General features: G+C 42.0%; 1 protein-coding gene across 11 annotated transcripts in view; it reads right to left on the reverse strand.

Annotated features, from left to right (window-relative positions):
* Positions 1-23,146, reverse strand: part of LOC103540164 (zinc finger protein 879) — a 45,260-nt gene that overhangs the window by 15,294 nt on the left and 6,820 nt on the right. For 2 of the 11 annotated variants that reach the window (XM_008506683.2, XM_070570095.1), the window contains exon 5: positions 18,988-21,205. In XM_008506683.2, coding sequence (XP_008504905.1) covers positions 19,758-21,205 — 1,448 coding nt within the window. In that variant the 3' untranslated portion in view covers positions 18,988-19,757. Of the gene's footprint in view, positions 1-5,252; positions 5,349-7,029; positions 7,179-7,361; positions 7,590-7,628; positions 7,943-18,987; positions 21,206-23,146 lie in introns of those variants that run through there. The other 9 variants (XM_008506687.2, XM_008506685.2, XM_008506686.2 and 6 more) reach the window with 9 other exon arrangements.

The following is a 23,146-nucleotide window of genomic DNA, read 5'->3' on the forward strand; positions in this document are numbered from 1 at the left end:
AGTGTTACTTAAAAGTGGACTTAGATTAGCTGTAAATTTATATTGCAAACTTCAGGGCAATCATTAAAAATTTTTTTTAAAAGAAGCATAATTAATATGTAGAAAGAGTGGAAAGATTTGTGACTGCCAGGGGTTTGGAGTGGGGGGCGAGATGGTTGAATAGGTAAAGCGAAGGGGAATTTTTAGGGTGGTGACACTATTCTGAATGATACTATAATAGTGGATACATGACACTATGCATTTTTCAAAACCCACAGAAATTTACAACACAAAGAGTGAAACTCAATGTATGCAAATTTTTAAAGAATCATTTGGAATGCCAGTAGATACCAGAATGAAATGCAGAATGTGAGAAAACAAGCTAAATATAATACAAATGTATGATGCAAGCTCACAAAGGAGGTGGTTACAAAAGGTGCTGACCTAAGAAACTCTGGAAACAAGTGGAGTCTGTAAGATAAAGGCACGGCACATAAGCAATGACCTCAGGTCGGTAAAGCAGGTTTCCGTGGGAGTGTGGGCTAACAACTCCGAGACTGCCGTACATGTGTACTGGAACTAAAGGGCTAAAGTCAATGGATGGCAGATGGCAGGAGCCAGGCTTCTCACTGCTGGAGCGGGCGGGAGGAGGGAAGGAACGGGAGGAGGCTACAGCCACCCATGTGATGGATTAGAGTTGGAGACATCAGTGTGAGCTTATATTGAGCTTAATACAAACACAGATCGTTACACACAGAAATATATACGCATGCACACCTATAAAAGGTTTTACATACACGCACACAGACACACACATACACAGATGATTACATATAGAAGTATTTATACACACACACAGGTTAGTATACACATATATTTCCTTGCTCTGTCAGCTTAGAGAGTCTCAAAGCAAAGATATCCCAGTAGCAATGAGTAAACTTAGGGCGCAGATCTTGTTTTCTAATACTATTTCCAAGAAAAGAAACCAGGGCTACTTGGGAGAAATGGCGGATTATAGGACTGGGCGAGGAAATATACAAAATGCGCCTAAGGCATCTTGTAGTGCCAAAAGTGATGAAGTTTTCTAAAAACAAAAGAAAAAAAAGACACATCGATGGCAGTATATCAAAGGGACAGAGGAGCAAACTGAAAGAGCTCCCAATGTCCAAAGATGGAATAATTTGAGCAAAATATAAAGTAGTATTGAATTATAACCCAAAGTATCAAATAGGTATTGTGTGATACTGATCTAAACAAGTGGGGGAGAAGTGATAATTCTCCATGCAGAATTCCAAATAATTTCTGTAGATGCGCTGTCCTCAAGCAGGTGGAACGTAACTCCCGACCCCATATGTGTGGGCCACATACAGTGTCTTCCTTCCAAAGAGGACAGCACAGGACAGCAGAAAAAGACAGTCACTGTACAGAGGAGAACCCTGGCAAACACACTTCAGCCAGCTGACCAAGGTCAATGTCAACAGTGATAAGTCATGTTAGTAGCATGTAATCTGCATGATATGATGAGAATGACACTTTACCTCCGTGCTCCTCCTCCCAAAAATCCACAACCTCAGGCTAACAATGAGAAAAACATCAGACAAATCACAATACAGAGACACTCTACAAAACACCTAACCAGTACTCCTCCAAACTATCGTGGTCATCAAAAACAAGGAAAGTGTGAGAAACGAAGACCTAGGAGGAGCCTAAGGAGACATGACAAGTAAATGTAATGTGTCTTGGATGGAATTCTGGAACAGAAAAAGGACATAAAGTAAAAACTAAAGAAATCTGAATAAAGAATGGACTTTAGTTAATAATCCATCAATATTGGTTCACTGATTATAACAAATGTACTATACTAATCTAAGATGTTAATAATAAGGGAAATTGGGTGTACAGTATATGGCAACTCTGGTAACCCCTACAATTTTTCTCTAAAACTAAAATTGTTCTAAAAAAATAAAACTATTAAAAAAATAGTGACAATACCAAAAACAAGTACCAATTTATTACAAAAAAGAGATGTAATTGATAAACTATGACTATTAAGCAATAAACAACAAGTTCAATGTGTCTTTTTCCCATAAGATAAATCATATATTACATGGAAATAGAACAGAACAAGGAATATTTGTAAAATCCACAAAGATCCTACTTTTCCCAAAAATTATGCTTGTTTGCTGTCTGATTTTTCCAAAAGAGCGAGAGAAATTTACCTTTAAGTTCCCTAAGTGAGGAAAAAAGTTGAGACTGGATATATCATTGAACTCACTCAAATGGGGTAATGTGACCTGTGGTTGGGTCACCTCGGGTCCCTAGGAGACTTAATAATCAAAAGGGTTAGATACTGAATTAGCTTCCCATAAAACTGGCTTTGATTTGCAAACATACTCCTCCACAGCTTCCCTTAGCTAAAATCCACTCTGTCTCTCCAGCATGCGGGCGTGGGAAAGTTCAGACAGCGCAGTCCCACCTCCGGGCACAAGCTAATCCAGGTAATAGCTGGGTATTGCTTTGATGCATTTTGTGGTCTTTATATCTTGATTTCCTGAAACACCCATCTCCTTATAATTAAGAAATCAAAGTAAAGTCTAGCCTAGTGAGAAGAGACATACCAAATTTGACAGGTCCTAAAATAATGCTGCTGCTGCTGCTGATGATGATACGAACAGTAGAAACAGCTAGGATTTATTGAAATTTAACATGTACCATGCACTGTTCTCAGCACTTTACATATTCTTTCTCAGAGCATAATGCTAACTAGATAGATTGTCTTGTCTGGGTTCAAAAGCCAGCTGTGAAACCTTCATCAAGTTATTTACTTCTCTGTGCCTCAGTTTCCTCATCTGTAAAATGCAGATATTACCAGTCCTCATGTAAGGGTTAAATGAAGAATGTACATTTTTTTTCAATTCATTTTTTCAATCAAGGTATAACTAACACAGAACACCCCATTAGTTTCAGGTGTGCATCATAGTAATTCAATACTTATATACATTATGGAACGGTCACCACAATAAGTCTAGTAACCATCTGTCACCAGACAAAGTTATCACAATCTGATCCACTATATCCCCTATGCTGTACATTACATCTCCAGGACTTATTTACTTTATAACTGAACGTTTGTACACCCAGTCCCCTTCACCTATTTTGCCCACTGCTCCCCCAGCCCCTCCCCACTCTGGTATCCACTAGTTTGTTTCCTGTATCTATGAGTCTGTTTCTGTTTAGTTTTGTTTGTTCATTTCTTTTGCTTTTGAGATTCCACATATGAGTGAGGTCATATGGTATCTGTCTTTCTCTGACTTATTTCACTTAGCATAATATCCTCTAGGTCCATCCATGTTGTCAGAAATGGCAAACTTTCATTCTTTTTCATAGTTGAGTAATATTCCATTGTGTGTATATTCCACATCTTCTTTATCCATTCATCTATTGATGGACACTTAGGTTGCTTCCATATCTTGGCTATTGTAAATAATGCTGCAACAAACATAGGGGTTCATGTATTTCTTCAAATTAGTGTTTTTGTTTTCTTTAGATAAATATCCAGAAGTGGAATTGCTGGATTATATGGCATACCTATTTTTACTTTATTTATTCATTTATTTTTTGGTGAGGAAGATTGGCCCTGAGCTAACATCTGTTGCCAATCTTCCTCTTTTTGCTTGAGGAAGATTGGCCTTGAGCTAACATCTGTGCCAATCTTCCACTATTTTATATGTGGGATGTCACCAGAGCATGGCTTGATGAGTGGTGTGTAGGTCCGCACCTGGGATCTGAACCCATGAACCCCGGGGCACTGAAGTGGAGCATCCGAACTTAACCAATATGCCACTGGGCCAGCCCCTATTTTTAACTTGAGGAACCTCCATACTGTTTTCCATAGTGGCTGACCAATTTATATTATCACCAACAGCGTACGAGAGTTCCATATTTTCCACATCCTTGCCAACAATTGTTAATTTTTGTCTTTTTGATAACAGCCATTGTGACAGGTGGGAGGTGTATCTCATTGTGGTTTTGATTTGCATTTCCCTAATGATTAGTGATACTGAGTGTCTTTTCATGTGCCTGTTGGCCATCTCTATGTCTTTTTTGGAAAAATGTCTATTCAAGAAAGTATGTACACAATAAACCCCACTTACAAATGAGGAAATGAGGCAGAGAGAGACTAAATAACTTGCCCAAGTCACATCCCTAGCTTGGATGTGAACTCACGAAATCATGAACTCCCTGTGAGCTACCATCACTTTTTGGAAAAGCACCCAATGAAAAACGGAGGCTTTGGGTAGGGCAGACTAGAAGAGTCCCAAGAAAGGTAGGCGTGTTGGGGGAAAGACGGGACTCCCATGTGGAAATATTTTCTAAGAATTTAGGAATGGCAGACTAGAACTCTAGGGAAAAGTTCAGGCCCGAGGACAGCAATTTGGCAAAGATCTTCAGAAAGGCAAGAGTTAAAGTAATGAAAATGGATCTCAACAGAGGAAAGAGCAAGAAAAAAGGGCCAAGGACGGGGAGTCTGAAGCAGCAGGGAAAAAAGAACTGCAGAAGAGAGGCACCAGTCAGACAGATAAGAGGCACATCTGGACAGCCTGACATCGCAGTCGCACCGTGCAGAGGAACTCCTGACAAGGATGGAAAGTCCCAGCCCTCTGCCCTCACCAGCACCAGGCCCAGCACCCACGCCAGGCCGAACTCCTTCTAGGATGGCCACCAGTACAGTCCTGACCTTCACCACCAGCTCGAAATGACCCCACTTCTGGGATCTCCTCCCTGACTCTTCTTGGATGTTTAATCATTTCCTAACATCAGTACCACGAACCCCATGAAGACAGAAATCACATCTTTCTTCTTCGTATCCCCAGTGCTCTGCATAGCATCCTGTACACAGTTGGTGCTCAGTAAATGTTTGCTGAGAGCATCTCTGGCCCTTCCATGTCTTTGAGCCAAGTGAGACTACATCCTCCTTGAAGACAAACACTTTCTAATACCCAAACTCCTCACCAAGCACTTCCTGTAGTCGGAAGCATATGTTCAGAGCTGACAATCTTAATCATGAAGTGAGTTTGGCGTGAATTAAGAGTGACCTGGGGACAGAGGAGGCACATTCCGCAGCAGTCCCTCAGGAAATCCCGGATCCTGGAGAAAACTCACAAGGCTCTGGATTCTCCTTAGCTTTTCTTGGAAAGAAAAGTACCCGGATGAGGAAAGGAAACACGTCCATCATCTCTGAACCCAGAAGGCAACTTATGAAAAAGACAAACCTCACTTACTGTCACCTCAGTGGGCAGCAAATCCACCGCCATTCTTTCCCTCTTAGTCTTCCTGCCAAGGGAGAGCAGAGTGCTGACGAGGTAGGTCTGGAGAGAAAAAAGGTGTCATGAGGACCTCTAGTGTCAAGGGACGGCTTGGAGAGAGGAAGTTATGGTCCGTCATAATGTCCATCAGGTCCCAACAAAGCCGCCCCACATAAATGATGCAAACCAAGTACAGTTGTGCGTCGATTAACAATGGGGATACGTGACAAGGAATGTGTCATCAGAGACTTCCTCACTGTGCGAACATCGTAGTGCACTTACACAAACCCACATGGGACAGCCTACTGCTCCTCGGCTACAAACCTGGGCAGACTGTTACTGTGCTGAACACCATGGGCAATACAGAAAGGCATAGTAAAAATACGGGATAAAAGATAAAAGGGGCACACTGTACAGGCACTGAGTGAATGGAGCTGCAGGACTGGAAGTCGCTCTGGGCGAGTCAGTGAGTGAGTGGTGAGTGAATGTGGAGGCCTCGGACGTCGCTGGACACTACTGAAGACTACAAACACCGTAACTTGGGCTGCACTAAATTTATAGACAATATTTTTCTTTCTTCAGTAATAAGTTAACCTTAGCTTACTGTAACGTTTCTACTTTACAAACTTTTAAATTTTTTTTTTTTGAGGAAGATTAGCCCTGAGCTAACTGCTGCCAATCCTCCTCTTTTTGCTGAGGAAGACTGGCCCTGAGCTAACATCCGTGCCCATCTTCCTCTACTTTATATGTGGGACGCCTGCCACAGCATGGTGTGCCAAGTGGTGCCATGTCCGCACCCGGGATCCAAACTGGGGAACCTGGGTCCACTGAAGCATAACGTGTGCACTTAACCGCTGCGCCACCGGGCCGGCCCCTAATTTTTTTTACCTTTCTGACTGTTTTGTAATAACACATAGCTTAAAACACGAACACACTATCCAGCTGTACAAACACATTTTCCTTCTTAATACCCTTATTCTATAAGCTTTTTCTATTTTAAACTTTAAAAAATTTTTTACTTTTTGAACCTTTTTTTGCTAAAAACTAAGACACAAACACACATTATCATCAATATCGCTGTCCCACTGGAAGGTCTCCAGGGCAGTAAGAGGCGTGGGGCTGCCATCTGCCCCGACAGCAGTGCCCTTTCTGGAACACCTCCTCCAGGACCTGCAGGTGTGTGCACACCAGCATCACCACACTCACGAGCAACGCGCTGCACTATGACGTTGGCACAGCCACCACGGCCGCCACCGGGAAAGAGCAATTTTCAGCTCCATTATAATCATGGGGCACGCGACTGGCAGAGTGTGCTCCCCAAGCCACTGCAGCTCTGAGCCATTGTGCCAATCTCCCTCTCTTCCTTGCGTTCACTACACTTCGTTTCTAGAGGCCGACGCTTCACATGCACCTAAGGTCTATCAGCTTGGTCTATGCAAACCGTAAGTCGCCCACAGGTACCCGCAGTCCTCAGACAGCTTGAAACCATACACTCTAAGTCGCAGCGAGCGCGACCGTGCCGGCAGCCCCTTTGAAACCGAGCTGGCCAGTCCGAAGGCCGCCCCGCCGCGCTCGCCTGGCGTCGGGGCCGCAGCGAAGGGGCTCGCCCTGTCTGCCTCAGGCCCACCCCGGCCTCCCCGAGCGGCCTCGCCGGCAGCGCCGTGTCCTCCCCGCAAACTGCGACGCCGCAGCCCGCGCGCTCCCCCCGCCTCGCCGTCCCCGGGGGTCCGCGGCCGCCTGGCACCTCGGCCCGGGCACGGCCTCCCACAGCGGGCGGCCCCCGCGCCCCGGCCCGGAGCCCGCGGGAGCGGCGGCACGGCAGGGCCCCGGCCCCGCGCTCGCGGCAGCCTCGCGCTGGCGCAGCCCGCCCGCCGCAGGGCGGCCGCCGCCAAAGTCAGCGCAGGGCGCGGCGCGGCACGCTCGGCGGCAGGAGGCCCGAGAGCCTTTCCGGAGTCACCGTCCGTCCTCACAGCGCTCTCTACAGCCCCACTGCGACCCGCCCTCCAGAAGTCCGCGACGCAGAGCGGGGGAGCGGCCTGCCCACCGCAGAGAGGTAAGCGGCAGAGGCGGGGGCACCTGGTCCGAGCCCAAGGCCCAGCCAAACGCGGCCAACTCCCTGGCCACCGCGCGCCTCGCTTTCCTCAGAGCACACTGAGGGCAGGGCACCGCCACCCTCCCCGTTCTCGGAGGACGAGCCGAGTCAGTCCGCCCGAGACGCCGGACCGGAGCGTGGCGCACGTACGCTCCGCACAGGCAGCAGCCATTGTCACCGCCTGCTTCCCTTCCAAGTCTCAGAAAAGGCCCTCCACAGCCCCCCCGCAGTCCCGGGCGCGCCCAGCTCACCCGGCAGGGCCGCTTCGTCCCCGCAGCGCTCCGGCGCCAGCGACGCCCGCGGCCACCGCCGTCCAGACGGCGCAGACAGGCCTCCAGACCCCCGGCCGCGACGTCTCCCCGGGGCCTGCACGGCCCCGCCCGACTCCGCACCTCCCCACCCAGATGGAGACAGGCGCTGGCCCCGACCGCCTCCCGGGAGATGCAACCGGCAGCTTCTCAGCCGTAGGCAGGCCGCCCTAACCGAGCCAGGATCACCCGCGCCCCGAGCCGGAGAAAGGCGGCGGCCAGTCGGCCCCCTTAGCCCCCAACCCCAGGAGAACTACGACTCCCGGCATGCTCCGGGCCCCGCGCCGACTACACTTCCCAGAGGGCGCCGCGGCGGGGCGACTGCCCGGCGGTGAACCTTCTCGCCCAGCGCGAGCCCTGGCCGTACTGTGCACGTGGGGGCCGCGGTGCGAGCGGGGCCCTCCGACAAGGAGGCGGTGGAGTCCTCCAAGTGCTCGCTTCCTAAATCAGTTGGGAGACTTATTTTGTTAGGCACGCCAAATGATTTGAAAAAACAAAACCTGAGTTTAGAGGCGTTTAGAGGCCTGTAGGAGGATCAGTGCACCATAGCTCTCATCAACTAGTTATGATTATTTTTAATTATTTTAATGTGTCCCATCCCCACAAGATAATGTAGGCATAGGTACAGCGTAATAATAATCAAACGACACTCACATACCCAACACTGCTTACACAAGAGAACTTGACCAGAATTTTTGAAGCCTTGTCCACAATGCTTCCCAGTCATTTTTCTAAATTGTGTTAAGCATTCCCTTGCTTAGCTTGATGGCTACTACGTATGTATGTGTCCCAAAACAACGTGTGTACTTTTGCAAGGTTTTTGATCTGTATTTAAATAGAATTGGCTATATGGTCGCCTATGGCTTACATGTTCAACAGCAACACTTTGTTAAAAAAACAATTCAACTGAGTAAATTTTAAAGATCTCTTTGGCTTCATTCACTGATTCATGCATTGGGCAGCATCCAATCTAACAGATAGAAAGGAGCTCGAAGGAAATAAATGAAAGACTTATAAGTGGAAGGGAGCAGAAAAGAGGAAGTTATACTAGGCAAAAACGTCGACTGGTTATTGCAAAGTTACTCTCCCTGTAGAAGATGGCAGGGGTTTTATCAGACAGATTACCTAACTAATGATGATCAGGCAATTCCTGATTGACTGGTTTATGATTGCATTTCTGCCAGAGCCGAAACTGTAATGAAGTCTTGGTTCGGTGACATGGGGCTTAGCATGAGCAAATCCATTTTGAGCCTGTTGTCTGGTCTTTGACAGCTTTTAGATTGGTCTATCTTGATGCATGTAAAGTTCATTCAATTTCACTGCTGTGTAAGATTCCATTAATCATTTATTCAACAACAAAAAATATATTCAAAACCTATCTTGTGCCTGGCATTGTTCTAGATGCTAGAAATAGACCAGTGAACAAAACTGGCAAAACCTCTGCATTCATGTAGCTTAAGTTCTCCTGGGGAACAGAGAAGAAAGACAATAAAGAAAAAGAAATGATACATTTTTAGATAGTGATGAGCGCTACACGAGAACAAGAAAGGGGACGAGCAACCCAGGTGGGGGTGGAGGGGACTGCTGCGATTTTACATAAAGTGGTTAAGGAACGTTTGATGGAGAAAGTGACACTTGAAGAAAGACCTGCAGAGATGAGGAGGGAGCCAAGTTAAATATCTGCGGGAAGGCTTCCTGGGCAACTGAAAAGCAGATGCCCTGAGGCGGGAGCATGCCTGGCCTGTCCAAGGAAATAAGAACACTGCTGCTGAAGCAGAAAGAAAAGGGGAGGAGTAGATCAGAGGCGAGAGGACTAGAATGTGTGGGCTCTTAGTGGCCCTCAGGTCACTGGATTTTACTCTGAAAGAGCACACTCTGGGCAGTGGACAGACAAACTCTGATGCCCATTGTTAAGTAATCACTCTGACTGCTGTGCCGAGAATAAACTAAAGGGTCACAGAAAGAAGCGAAAAGACTAGGACTAGTCAGAAGGCTGCCCTAGTCATCTCTGAGAGAAGACAGCAGTTTGGACTGAGGAGAAATTATGAGAAATGGTTGGAAAAGTTCAAAATTAAAATATTGAAAAGATGAGGATGTTAACAACATTTGGAATATAGTGTTTTTCAAGTATGAAGTACATCTATTCTTTTTAAATAGTCCTGGTAATTATATTACATTAAGGGGCCAGCCCAGTGGTGTAGTGGTTAAGTTTGTGTGCTCCGCTTTGGCCACCCAGGGTTCGCAGGTTTGGATCCCAGGCGTGGACCTATGTACCACTCATAAGCCATGCTGTGGCAGCATCCCACATACTAAACAGAGGAAGACTGGCACAGATGTTAGCCCAGTGGCAATCTTCCTCAAGCAAAAGAGGAAGATTGGCAACAGATGTTAGCTCAGGGCCAATCTTCCTCACATACACAAATTCTTTATGCTCTATTTTTCTGATTATGAATATTAAGAATTAGCTTATCTTCTTCTTTTATACATTTAATCAAAAGCAAATTTATTTTATTTTCTGTTCCATCTAGGATTTTAATATGAGCTAATAGACCATGACCAGTAGTATTCAGTTTTAATACTTCCATCTTCCATTTTCTCTCTCAACTATGAATTTTAGCAATTTCCCTGAGTTGTATAGTTTATATTTACTTATAATTTATGTTTATCTTGTTTCTTTATTGATCATGTCTATACCACTGCTTCTCTAATTTTGTTTTTCTTTTGGTCTTGATATTTCTGTTCCTTTTTCTGAATGGCATAGCCTAGTTTTTATCAGTGCCCTCTGTTATTCCACAGGCCTCTTGTACTTAGTTTTCTGGAGAAATCTGAGGCCAATATGACTTTTCTTCTCTTGTAGGTAACCTTTGTTTTGTTGCTGTTTATTTCTCTACACTGACATGTAGAGAAATAAATTTTCATAAATTTTCCCCTGTTGCCTGTATCTTTAAGTATTTCCCCACTATATCTAACAATCAATTTTTTTCCATTATTTTTGTCTGGGACACAAAAAAGGACAAGGCTCTGTTCTGTTTTTTCTGCTTTCTTTGCTAGCAGCATATTAAGCTGTCATTCTTGGTGTCTGGCTTTCATGTCTCCGACACTCTTACATTTTCATTCTCTGTCCTTTCTTCTATTTTCTGGGAGGTCTCTTCAAATTTATCTTTCAAGCTTACAGATTCCAATTTCTAAAATGGTTATTCTCCAACTCTTTCTAATGTTGTTTATTCTTTAAAAGAAATGACTATCTACTTTATTTGAAAAAATGTCTACACTGCACACAGCATCCATGTATAAGCAACCCACTATTCTGACCCAGCAGGCCCCTTGGGTCCAGTGTGGTGTAATGAGATGGGCTGTTTTCCTTCCCTCCCTCCCTCCCTCCCTTCATCCTTTCCTCCCTTCCTTCCTTCTCTTTAGAGTGAGGAAATAAAAAGGAAAAGTGTAGAAAAGGAGAAATGGAAATTGTTCCTAACTACTGTTCAGGACTTGAAAGACTAAACAAAGTATTTGCATAGTGTTTAAAATCAGATTACTGTTCTTCTTCAATCTCATTCTCTTAATCAGCAGATGATCTTAATGGCATCCTCCCTGTGTAAACGTGGAATTGAGACTGACGGATGAGTTGGATTTGGGGAGCACAAGGTGTACTATTTAAAATGCCATCCAGATACTCCCGCAAACCTGAGTGTTGTGATAGAAATATGCAATAAGGTATTTATATCTTCTTGTCCTGTATAAAGTCTTGTAGAAGTTTAAAGGGTATTAGAATTGTCAAACACAATCAAGAGTGATTGCAAACATTTTTAGGAAAAAGCACTCAACTGACCTAAATAAAGAGATGTGTGAAGAGGATGCTGCTGAAATAAAGGTGTCAGAGGGTAATTCTCTGGTCTTTCCATTACAACCCTATAAGTTTATGGGATGAGTCATGAAAACCTACAAACAATTGTTTTACTATGTTTAAATCTATTTGCTTAAAAGAAATTGAAGTCTTGCTAGCTTGTCTTCCTTCGCCCTTGTCTTTCTACTGAAGCAGAGATCACAAAGCGAATGTTGAAAAACTGGTTGGCAGCTTTTATTCCTCTTGCCACAGGCATGACAAGGGTTTGTCTGTTTTAGGTACAACCAATTTCTTGGATATGGCACTTAGTAAGCACTTAAAGAATATTGTTGGAATAAAGAAAAATAAAAATGGGGTAGGAATGATGAGTTGTTTAAGTGGATAACAAAAATATTTCTTCAGGTAATTTTTGATAGGTTGAGGCAGTGATGGTGGTATAAATCTAAAACTCCTATCATATCCTTTAAAAAAACAGTAAAGGATATGGAAGAGAAAAGAGAAAACACAGTGGTATTCCTAAAATTGATATAAAACCACCACCAGAAACAGAAAGTCCATCCTATGTGCGAAAATATGCAAAAGTGCACTGGTTTATAAGAGAACTATAAGTATGTGCCTAAAAGTACATGCAGGATATATAAACAACTCCTGCAAATCAACAACAACAACAAAACACTAACTCAAAGATGGGCAAAGGATTTGAAGAGACATCTTTCCAAAAATGATATGCAAATGGTCAATAAGTACATAAAAAGATGCTTGACATCACTAGTCAGGGAAATGCAAAACATAACCACAATAGAATGGCTCTTATAAAAAAAAAAAGGAAAATAATAAGTGTTGGCAAGGACGTAGAAAAACCCACACTGAGACTGGAGCCCTGATATATTGCTGATGCGAATGTAAAATGGTGCAGCTGCTGCGGAAGAGGCTGGCAGTGTCTTATAAAGTTAAATATCCACTTCTCATATGACTATGCAGTCCTACTCTTAACTATTTACCCAAGAAGAATGAAATCTTATGTTCACACGAAAGCCTGTATGCAGATGTTGTAGCAGCATTTTTCAGAATTACCAAAAACTACAGATGACCCAAATGTTCCTCAAATGGAGAAAGGATAAACAACCTGTGGTGCATCCGTACAATGGAGCATCACTCAGCAATAACAAGGAACGAACCACTGATACACACAACAACATGGGTGAATCTCAGAGGCACTATGTTGGGTAAAGAAGGCGGACTCAAAAAAAAATCCCACTACACACCGTATACTTGCATTTATGTGACGTTCTGTAAGAGGCAAACTGTGGGGACAGTAATTGAAAGCAGGGAGTCAAACACGTACTTGTACACAGTGTTCACAGCAGCATCATTCACAACAGCCAAAAGATGCAAACAACACAAACGTCCATCAACAGAGGAAGGGATAAACAAAACGTGTCCATCCACACAATGGAATATCATTCAGCCCTAAAAAGGAAGGAAATTCGGATACAGGCCACGACATGGAATAACCTTGAAGACATTATGCTAAGTGAATAAAACAGACACAAAGGGATGAATATTACATGATTCCACTTATACGAGGTACCTCGAGTAGTCAAATTCATAGAGACGGAAAGTAGAATAGAGGTTCCCAGGGGCGGGGGTGGGGGAGGAAAATGAGGAGTTATTGATTAATGGGTACAGAGTTCCTCAAAGAAACTGAGATGATGAAAAAGTTCTGGAAATAAATTGTGCTGATATACTCAATGCCACTAAATTATGCACTTAAAAATGGTTGAAATAGTAAAATTTACCTTATATATATTTTACCACAATTTTTTTTTTAAAAAAGTACATGCAGGCTGCGAGGAGGCATCCATGGGAAGGTAATGCTTCATGGGGAGAAGATTGTTAACAGAAAGGTATAGGTGTACAAACCATGTGTCACGAGGGAAAGTAGCAAGAAGAGGAAATACAAGATCCTGCAGAAAAAGAGACAATCCCCCAAAATGTCTTTAACCCCACAATTCTTCACCCTAACCCCCAAATCAGGTAGTCAAGACATCATACTTTGCTACACAGACTGAAGTATGTATACTGGAATTGCACGTCTTGGATACAATCCCAAACTTGTTGTGACAGAAAGCACACAGAAACTAGCTTGCAGGGGTTCTCAGAGGCCAAGTCTGGGACAATTTCAGCATCAAAATAAATAATGGTATTAGCAGATTACAGTCCATTGAATAAAATAAGAAACCATGCTTCCAGAGTCATAGAAACAGAGAGAAGATAAAACTCTTCCCCGGAGTAGAAGCCAGCTAATAAGTGCAGAAGAAATGATGGAATTATAAAATCTCCATTTGGAAACCATTATAATAATAATTGATTAAAGCAAGTGTCATCAATAGATGCTAAAACTAGTGGAGGGGAGTTTGACTTGTAAAAATATATGCAAACACTCATAGGATTTCCTCTTAAGATACTAAAGATTACAAAAAGAAAAATGGTAACTTTACAGTGGGAAATCAGGGAGATACCATCTTAACCAAGAGAGCAAAGTTAAAACGACCAGCAATGGGCTAAGTCAACATCACGAGGCTCGTAATGTGAAAAAATGATGAACTGAGAAGAATACAATACCATTCAGTGGTTTTCTTACCAAAAACAAATAGCATAAATCTAATCATGAGGAAACATCTGACACATCCAACTGAGGAAGAGTCTAGAAAAAAACCCGACCTATTCATTTCACAGATCTCTTCATGAGAAAGCATTTGTTTGATAAAGCAACAGCCAAGGAGATAACAGCCCAAACCACCTGAAAAGATAAATGGACATTTTAAATAATTATTTTGAATACTGTAAATACAATATTATCAAGCTTGTCATCCATATGATAAAAGTTAAAGCATATTTTGCTTTCTCAGGTTGCTTTGAAAATGGCTTATTAAGAAACTATGAAAATGGACATTTTTCTCTTTTGTCTAGATTCTGAACAAGTCTCTTTGAGAATAAGAAATTGGGCAAAGAAAAGCCAGCCCTCGTGGTCTAGTGGTTAAGAATCAGTGCACACTGCCTAGGCCCATGTTCATTTCCGGTCTGAGAACCACACTACCTGCATGTCAGTGGTCACGCTGTGGCAGCTGCGTGTTGCTGTGATGCTGAAAGCTCTGCCACCAGGATTACAAATACCAGCAGGGTCACCCATGGTGGACAGGTTTCAGGGGAGCTTAATTGACTTGATGGCACTAAAAACAAGGCAAAGAAAATCTGCTGACAACTCAATTATGACTGTTCATTCTTTCTTTGCCTAGTTCTCTTATGATATGCATATTTTAGTTAAATATGTGTTTACTTGGGATAGGAACCCAATATTCTTTTCATCCGGTGGGCTAGATAGATGAATGAGAAGAAAAGGTATAGACAGGAGAGGGAGGTGTTGATAGTTTTGTTAAGGAGACGCATTTAAATTCAACAGTGACCTGAAGAATGTTATGACCTTGGGATGGCCCTTGGGTACAAACTCTGAGGTCATTCTCTCTTAAACTTGATGTTCACTGTATCCAGGGTACTCAAGCATTAAGATCTCTGTTTTATTCTTCCTCAAATCACCTAGCAGTGAGTTGGGCCAAAAAGTTCTATTTAATTATTTTCTCTGATATACACACTGGCCAACATACTGATCATCCTTCTGGCTGGCCTGGGCAGGCTCTTCCTGACAAGGAGCCTCTTTCAGGCATCAAGCAAGCTGAGGAACACTATGCTCCTCCCCAAGTTGTTCCCTGGCCTCATACCCAGAGATAATCACTATCCTGATTAACTTTTACCCTCCAAAGAGGGTCCCCCAATGAACCATGCACCCTGGTATTCACAGCCTTGTATAATCTTCTCCCCTTGAATCTGGGCCAAATCTGTGAATCATTTCTAACCAGTACAGCAGAATTAATATTGTGTGACTTCCAAACCTGTTATAAGATTTGCAACTTCCACCTAAGTCTCTTAAAATGCTCACTCTTGGGACACTCCCTCTCAGAAATCAGCCACTCTTCTGTGACAAGCCCAAGCCACATGAGAAGCCCAATCGAGCTTTCAGCCAGCGGGCATCAACTGCCAGCAATCTTGGACATGGAGCCCAGGTGAGCCTTCCACCCCAACTGCCATTTGATTGCAAATGCACTAGAGACGCCAAGTAAGAATTACACAGCTGAGCTCAAACATGGAACCAAGACAGATATTAATAAATTGTTGTTTTAAGCCGCTAATTTTGGGATGAGCTGTTACACAGCAATGGATAACTAGAATACCTTCTCATTCAATCACTGTTTTTTATTATCTTTACCACATGTATGTATCATTTAGTGTAAATTTAATTTCGCAAAAAATGGTATCATACCATATGTAGTTTCCTGACTTTTTAAAACATTAATACGTTTCAAATTCATCTGTTGGCATATAGCTTTGCTTCATTCCTTTTCATTGATTTTCTACTGTGTTAATATTATGAAATGTATCCATTCCTATTAATGGACATTCAGACTACTTCCAAATATTTGCTATTATGATCAGTGCTGCTAAGGATGTCTTTATACATGACTCTTGGTGCTCACATACAAACATTTATCTAGCACATAGACGTATATATGTAGGAGTGGAACTTCCGTGTTTTATAACATGGACACGTTCAGCTTTACAAGATGTCAATGGTCTGTATCTATTTATATGCCCACTAGTAGAATATGAATGCCAGTTATTCCACATACATTCCAAAATTCAGTATTGTCACACATCACGGTTTTTGTTCATCTGTTCTTGTAAAATCAGACCTGTGGTCCTAATTTGCATTTTTAAACTACTAATTAAATTGAGCATCTTTTCATGTTTTTGGAAATTTGTATTTCCTCTTCTGTAAAAAATGTAGGCATGTATTCAGAACACTTTTTGAGATTGTTGTCTTTTTATAATTGATTTGTACAAATTATTTAAATTTTCCAGATAACAACATGTTGGGAATGTTGTGAAAAGATTTCCTTCTATTTTGTGTCTTTTCCCTTTCTTTTTGGTATATTTTGATGAGCACAAATTCTTTAATGTGAGCAAATAATATAAAAAATTCTATATAGCTTATTTGTATCTTGTTTAGAAAATCTTTCCCTATCTTGAGGTCGTAAAGTTATTCCCTAGATATTTCTTGCAAAAGTCATAGTTTTGTCTTTCATGTAATTCTTGTTATGGTAAGGGCAGGCATCCACTTTTCTTCTATGTGGAGGAACACATTTCTATTTCTTAGAGCCATTATTGAATAGCTTAGTCCTCCCCGATACTTGTCTGTCACAAATACTTCTAACACTTCCATTTTTGCAGTGGGTTTTTGGTAAATACCCTTTTACCAGGTTAGGGTGTTCCTTCCTGCTTGGCTGAGAGTTTGTATGGTGAGTGGGGGAGGAGTATTTTGGTTGCTGTTTCTGCATTTTATTGAGATAAGCATATGGATTTCTCTCCATTAATCTGTCAAGATGGTACATAACATCTGTAAGTTTTCTAATGTTAAATAACCCACACATCCTATGAAAAACTGACTCATGACATGTTAACTATGTGTTGGTACTTTTGGATTATGTTTGCTAATACCTTGCTCAGGACTTCTACATTCTTGTTCATAGATGATTTTGGCAGTTTTCCTTTCTTGTACTTTCCTTATCTGATTTTGGTACTGGTTATATTAGAATCATTATGCTTATACATTATCTTCTTACATAAGACTTAACTGATCCATTACGTACAAGTTTGATAGATATCACATTAAAATTAATTGGGCCTACAGCCATCCCATTACTGGGTATCTATCCTAAGAACCTGAAATCAGAAATCCCAAGAGTCCCTTGCACCCCTATGTTCATCGCAGCATTATTTACAATAGCCAAGACGTGGAACCAACCTACATGCCCAGAAACTGATGATTGGATAAAGAAGATATGGTATATATACACAATGGAATACTACTCAGCCATAAAAAAAGACAAAATTGGCCCATTCGCAGCAACGTGGATGGACCTCGAGGGTATTATGTTCAGCGAAATAAGCCACTCAGAGAAAGACGAACTCTATATGACTCCACTCATAGGCGGAAGTTAACATATTGACAAGGAGATCTGATCGGTGGTTACCAGGGAAAAGGGGGGGCGGGGGGAGGGCACTAAGGGGGAATAGGTGTACCCACAACATGACTAACAATAATGTACAACTGAAATCTCATAAGGTTGCAATCTATCATAACATTAATAAAAAAAATAATAATTGGGCCTAATATTTTGTGTGACTTTATTCAGACTTAACATTTTTGATGATTTTAGGACTACTGATACTTGGAGAATGCTATGCTCTAAATGTTTGTGTGCCTCCAAAATTCACGTTGAAACAATCCACAGTGTGATGGTATTTGGAGGTGTGGCCTTTGGGAGCTGATTAAGTCATGAAGGTGGAGCCCTCAGGAGTGAGATTCGTGCCCTTATAAGAGGCCCCAGAGAGTGCCCTCACCCCTTGCACCATGTGAGGACACAGCAAGGAGGCTCCAGCTACAAACGAGGAAGAGGAGACATGACCATGTTGGTGCCTTGATCTTGGACTTGCAGCCTTCTGCTCTGTGAGAAGGAAATGTGTGTTGTTGATAAGCCACCCAGTCCGTGACATCTTGTGACAGCAGCCCAAATGTACGTTATATTTTCCTAGGAATTTCCCCAGGAATTAGAGAATTTAAAAGAATAGCTGTGGGGAGAGAGGCACTGCAGATGGAGCATTAAATTACCTAGAAAAGTCTGTTCCTCACAAGTCTGAAACGAGCTCAGTTAGATCCAGGAGGGAAAAGTTGAATTCAATGATTTTTGTTTTGCTTAGTTCCCCTCCCTATAGCACCATTTCTGAGGGGTTTTTTTTTTTTTAAAGCATCTTGGCAAAGAGAAAGAAACTAAAACTTTAAAAAATGAAATAGGTGTTTCAGTCGTGAAGTGTTTGCCTATTCCTGATAAATTGGGCAAAACTAGAAGATGGTGGCCTCTGTAAAGTTCAAAATTTTAGTGTGACTTCTGAGATAACTATTTTCAGCTTGCTCAACTTATTATTCAGTTAATAAATGCTGAAATAGGCTAAATGACTTGTTAAACGATAGAACAGTCCATTTTTTGGAGAAAAAGCATCTGAACTTAGAGCCTGAAGTTTTGTCTTGTGGCCTTCAGAGGGTGCGGAGGGAGTGAGCGTCACCCGATGGAGGTGAAGGTAGACCATCAGGGTGAGTCACCTTGTTCACTCGACCTCCAGGGAGGATGACCCGAGTTCCGTATTGTTCCTGGGCCCTCCAGTGGCTGGTCCCCAGAGAGCTCAAGGAAGCAGGCATGGTCTAGGAGCCAAGAGTCATGCTCCCTATGGCAACACCATGAGATAATGTTCAACAATATTTATCAGTAAATAAACTTGCAAAAGCAGTAGTTGTCTGAATAACCTTTAATTCTCAACCTAAAAAGGCAAACGTAATCACTTTATGAGAAAAACAAGTGAAATACCATGCACTTCGTGATTTAAAATAAAGTGACTTTAGATCTGATTCAGAGTCTGGAACAAGTAGCCAGGGAGAAAACTCACAGGACTTACACCTGCATAGTTTACAGAGCAATTTTCTTTTCAGGTGAATGGCTTAGAAAACAGAGGAGAAACAACCCAAAAGTCTTCACCACTGAGTACACAATCTGCTTTTAAACTATTACACAAACTTTAGTGACAGTGAGGTAGCTACAGGTCACCTGCTTACATTTCTTCTCCAAGACATTCTTAGGACAACTGGCTTGCATAACACTTAAATGTAGTTTCAAAAAACAGATTCCTAGATTACTCTGAAGTCAGGATTTTATGGCTACACTTTTACATAAATCCACGTTTCCCAGCGATGCTTAGGAAAGCTGGTGGCTACTATCAGACATCACCAGAAAGAAGACAAAAGAATACTAACCTTTTGATCTTACAAATTCTCTATTTTATAGTCAGTAATAACTTAAAAACATATGAAAAAACATTTATAGAGACATTCCTAATATTCTTAAGGTTGTCCTGCATCATGAAATCCTGGATGCTTGATGAGGTCTAAATTCTGAAGCTTAACCCACAATTAACCATTTTTTATCACTTTCTCCCCAGGATGAATTCTTTGATATTCAGTATGGAATGAACTTCACTTGGAAGATTTCTCTCATGCATTTGATTTATAGTTTTTCTCCAGTATGAGTCCTCTGATGATTAGTTAGGGATGAGCTCTGACTAAAAGCTTTCCCACATTCTTTACATTTATAAGGCTTTTCACCTGTATGAATTCTCATGTGTGTCATTAGGGATGAACTTTGTCTGAAGGCTTTCCCACATACCTTACAATTAAATGGTTTTTCCCCAGTGTGAATTCTCTGGTGCTGAATCAGAGCTGAGCTTTGGTTGAAGGCTTTTTCACAGTCATTACATTTATAAGGTTTTTCTCCAGTATGAATTTTTCGATGAGTATTAACTGCTGAGTGGGAACTGAAGGCTTTTCCACATTCTTTACAATTATATGGTTTCTCCCCAGTATGAATTCTGTTGTGTATATTAAGCCGTGAAATCCAAGAGAAAGCTTTCCCACACTCATTACATTTGTAGGGTTTTTCTCCAGTATGAATTCTTTGATGTTGTATAAGAGCTGAGCTTTGGCTGAAGGCTTTCCCACATTCTTTACATGCATAAGGTTTCTCGCCAGTGTGAATTCTCTGATGTATAATAAGGGCTGAGTGGTAACTGAACACTTTTCCACACTCATTACAATGAAAGGGTTTCTCTCCAGTATGAATTCTATGGTGTCTACTTAGCCGTGATATTGAAGTAAAGGCTTTCCCACACTGACTGCATTCATATGGTTTCTCTCCAGTATGAATTCTATGATGTTGAATAAGAGATGAACACTGGCTAAAAGCTCTCCCACATTCATTACACTTATAGGGCTTTTCTCCTGTGTGAATTCGCTGGTGATTATTAAGAGACGAACTACCTTTAAATGTTTTTCCACACTCATTACATTTATAGGGTCTCTCTCCAGTATGCATTCTCTGATGTCCTATGAGAGATGTAGTGAAACTGAAGGCTTTTCCACATTCACTACATATATAAGGTTTCTCTCCAGTATGAACTCTCAGGTGCTGAGTTAGAGATGAGCTTTGGCTGAAAGCTTTCCTACATTCCTTGCATTTATAGAGCTTCTCTCCAGTATGGATTCTCTGATGTTTACTCAGGGAAGAACTGTGGAGGAAGATTTTCCCACAGATGTTACATTTGTAACATTTACGCACTGTGTTGATGCCCAGTTGTTTAAATAGAATTGTATACTGCTGTGAATGGGGTTTCCTTCCTCTAGAAAGGATTCTGGGTCTTCTAATAAGTGATGCTTTTAGTTCAAGATTTTTCCCCAGTTCAATACCTGTAAAGCTCCTCTCTTTCATGTAGGGTTTTTGGATGGTAACTAAGACTTTCCTGAAAGGTTTGTTCTTTTTACCTTGTTGCTTCTCTAGCTTGTCCTCATTTATGTAGGTTTTTCCCAACTTGAAGTCAGAAGGACCATCATCTATGAGTTTATTCATTATTTCCTGATTTTCTTCTTTGGAAACTGTGGTTTCAAACAAGCTCTCCCAACCTAAAATAAACAAAACATGTAAGCTTCCTTTGCACGGGAAATAAAGAAAAGTGACATCAAAATATACAAGGATAACTAACAAATACATCATTGGAGACTTAGGAATTGATGGGGAAGAGACGGGTGAGAGAGAGCAGGACAGAAGACATGCCTGGGTGGGAAGGGTCTGCAGAAACCTATGTGTAGGTGGGTGGAGAAACTCAGAGGGGGGCTGGTCCAGGAGGAGGGGCCATGCCTGATCTAGTAACAAAGCACAGTCAGCAGGCAAGGCATTTCTGAGTACAGCTTCCACTCTCACGTCAGCCACCAGTGCACTCAAGGTAAATCCAAGAAAACTGCAGAGAAGCTGTGAATAAAAAGTAGAAGAGCACTAAAAAGCTCTCTGCAACACAGGATGCCAACTGGTGCTGTCTGGGGACTTGCTTGAGTGCTAACAATAATGTTGTGGTGGACATTCACTCACTCATTCCAGCAGTGTTTACTGAGTGCCCACCAGGCACCGTGCAAAGGTCAAGACTCAGGATCAGTGGGAACGTGCCAGACAGGAGTCCAATTTTCACAAGGTTTACATTCTGTTAGCAGGATACTGACAATAAGCAAGTGACCAAATAAACACAGAAGTGCTAGGGATGATGAGAACTAAGGAAACAAACAAACAAAAGTGACGTGTAATAAGAGTGAAAAAGCTGATATTTAAACTGGGTGATAAGAAAATCAAATTAAAGATGAGATCTAAACAAGAGCTGGCCATGCAAAAACGTGGCTGTAAAGATGACTCCAGTCAGAAAGAACAGCTTCCACAAAGGCCCCAAGGCAGGAGTAAGATTTGTGTGTTCAAGGAACATAAAGAAGTCCAGTGGCCCAAGTGGGAGGGAACAATGGAAGACTGTTTTGAGGTGAGGGAAAGAGGTAGGCAGGGGCCCTATCATGTGGAGTCTCATAAGATACAGGAAGGCGTCTGGAATTTCTTCCAAGGATCACTGTGGGTTGGGAGGGACAAGATGTTTTGTTTTAAAAGGATCACTATGGTTGTGTGACAAATGGACTGCAATTAGGGGTGGAGGAAAACAGAACAAGGGCACATGCAAAGCAGCCAATCAGGAGCTGCCACCTTCTTCCTGGATGAAGGTGGTGGTGGTCTGCACTGGCATGGAGAGGAAGCAGGCACACTGGGTATTCTGGAGGTGGAAACGACAGGTATGTTCACCTATGCATAGGCTGTACAGAGGAGGTGAGAGCACTCAAGGATGACACCTAGCTTTTGGCTTGGGCAGCCTGATGGAGACTGGTGCCATACAGTAATATGGGGAATGCTGGGAGAAGAGTACATTCTTCTGATTATTCTTCAGAGAATAATCTTCTGTCCTTGCTTTGATCACTTAGGATACAGTGCAAGAAATGGAATCACTGATTCAAAAGGAATAAATGTATTTTATGAAAGAGCTTTTATTTTCTTAACTAAAAGAAAATATTTAATCATTTTAAGAAAATACAGAGAACTATAAAAATGAAAATATAATTCACCCACAAACACATCATGTAATATAATCACTGTTATATGTGGAATTTAGCTCACCAGAATTTTTCTGAATATAAAAAAACACTTTCACTTAAAAAGTAAAAATAGGTTGAAACTAAGCTTCCCCTGCCCCCACTTCAGTTAAAAAAACATTGTAGGCTTCTCTCCATGTCAATAAATGTAGGTTGACATCATCATTTTAATGGCTACACAATATTCCAATGCGTGAACATACCACAATTCAATAAATCCCCTTCTGAGAGTCATTTAGCTTTCTTTCCCCCCAGTAATGCCTCATGTTATAACAAACATTCTCTTAAACCGTCTTTGCAAGTTTGCACAATCATGGAATTATTTTCTTTAAGATAAATTTCTCAACCTAGAATAAAACCAGACTACCCTCCAGAAAGACGGTACTGGCC

This window comes from Equus przewalskii, chromosome 13 (assembly GCF_037783145.1).
Source record: "Equus przewalskii isolate Varuska chromosome 13, EquPr2, whole genome shotgun sequence".
NCBI classification, from domain to species: Eukaryota; Metazoa; Chordata; class Mammalia; order Perissodactyla; family Equidae; genus Equus; species Equus przewalskii.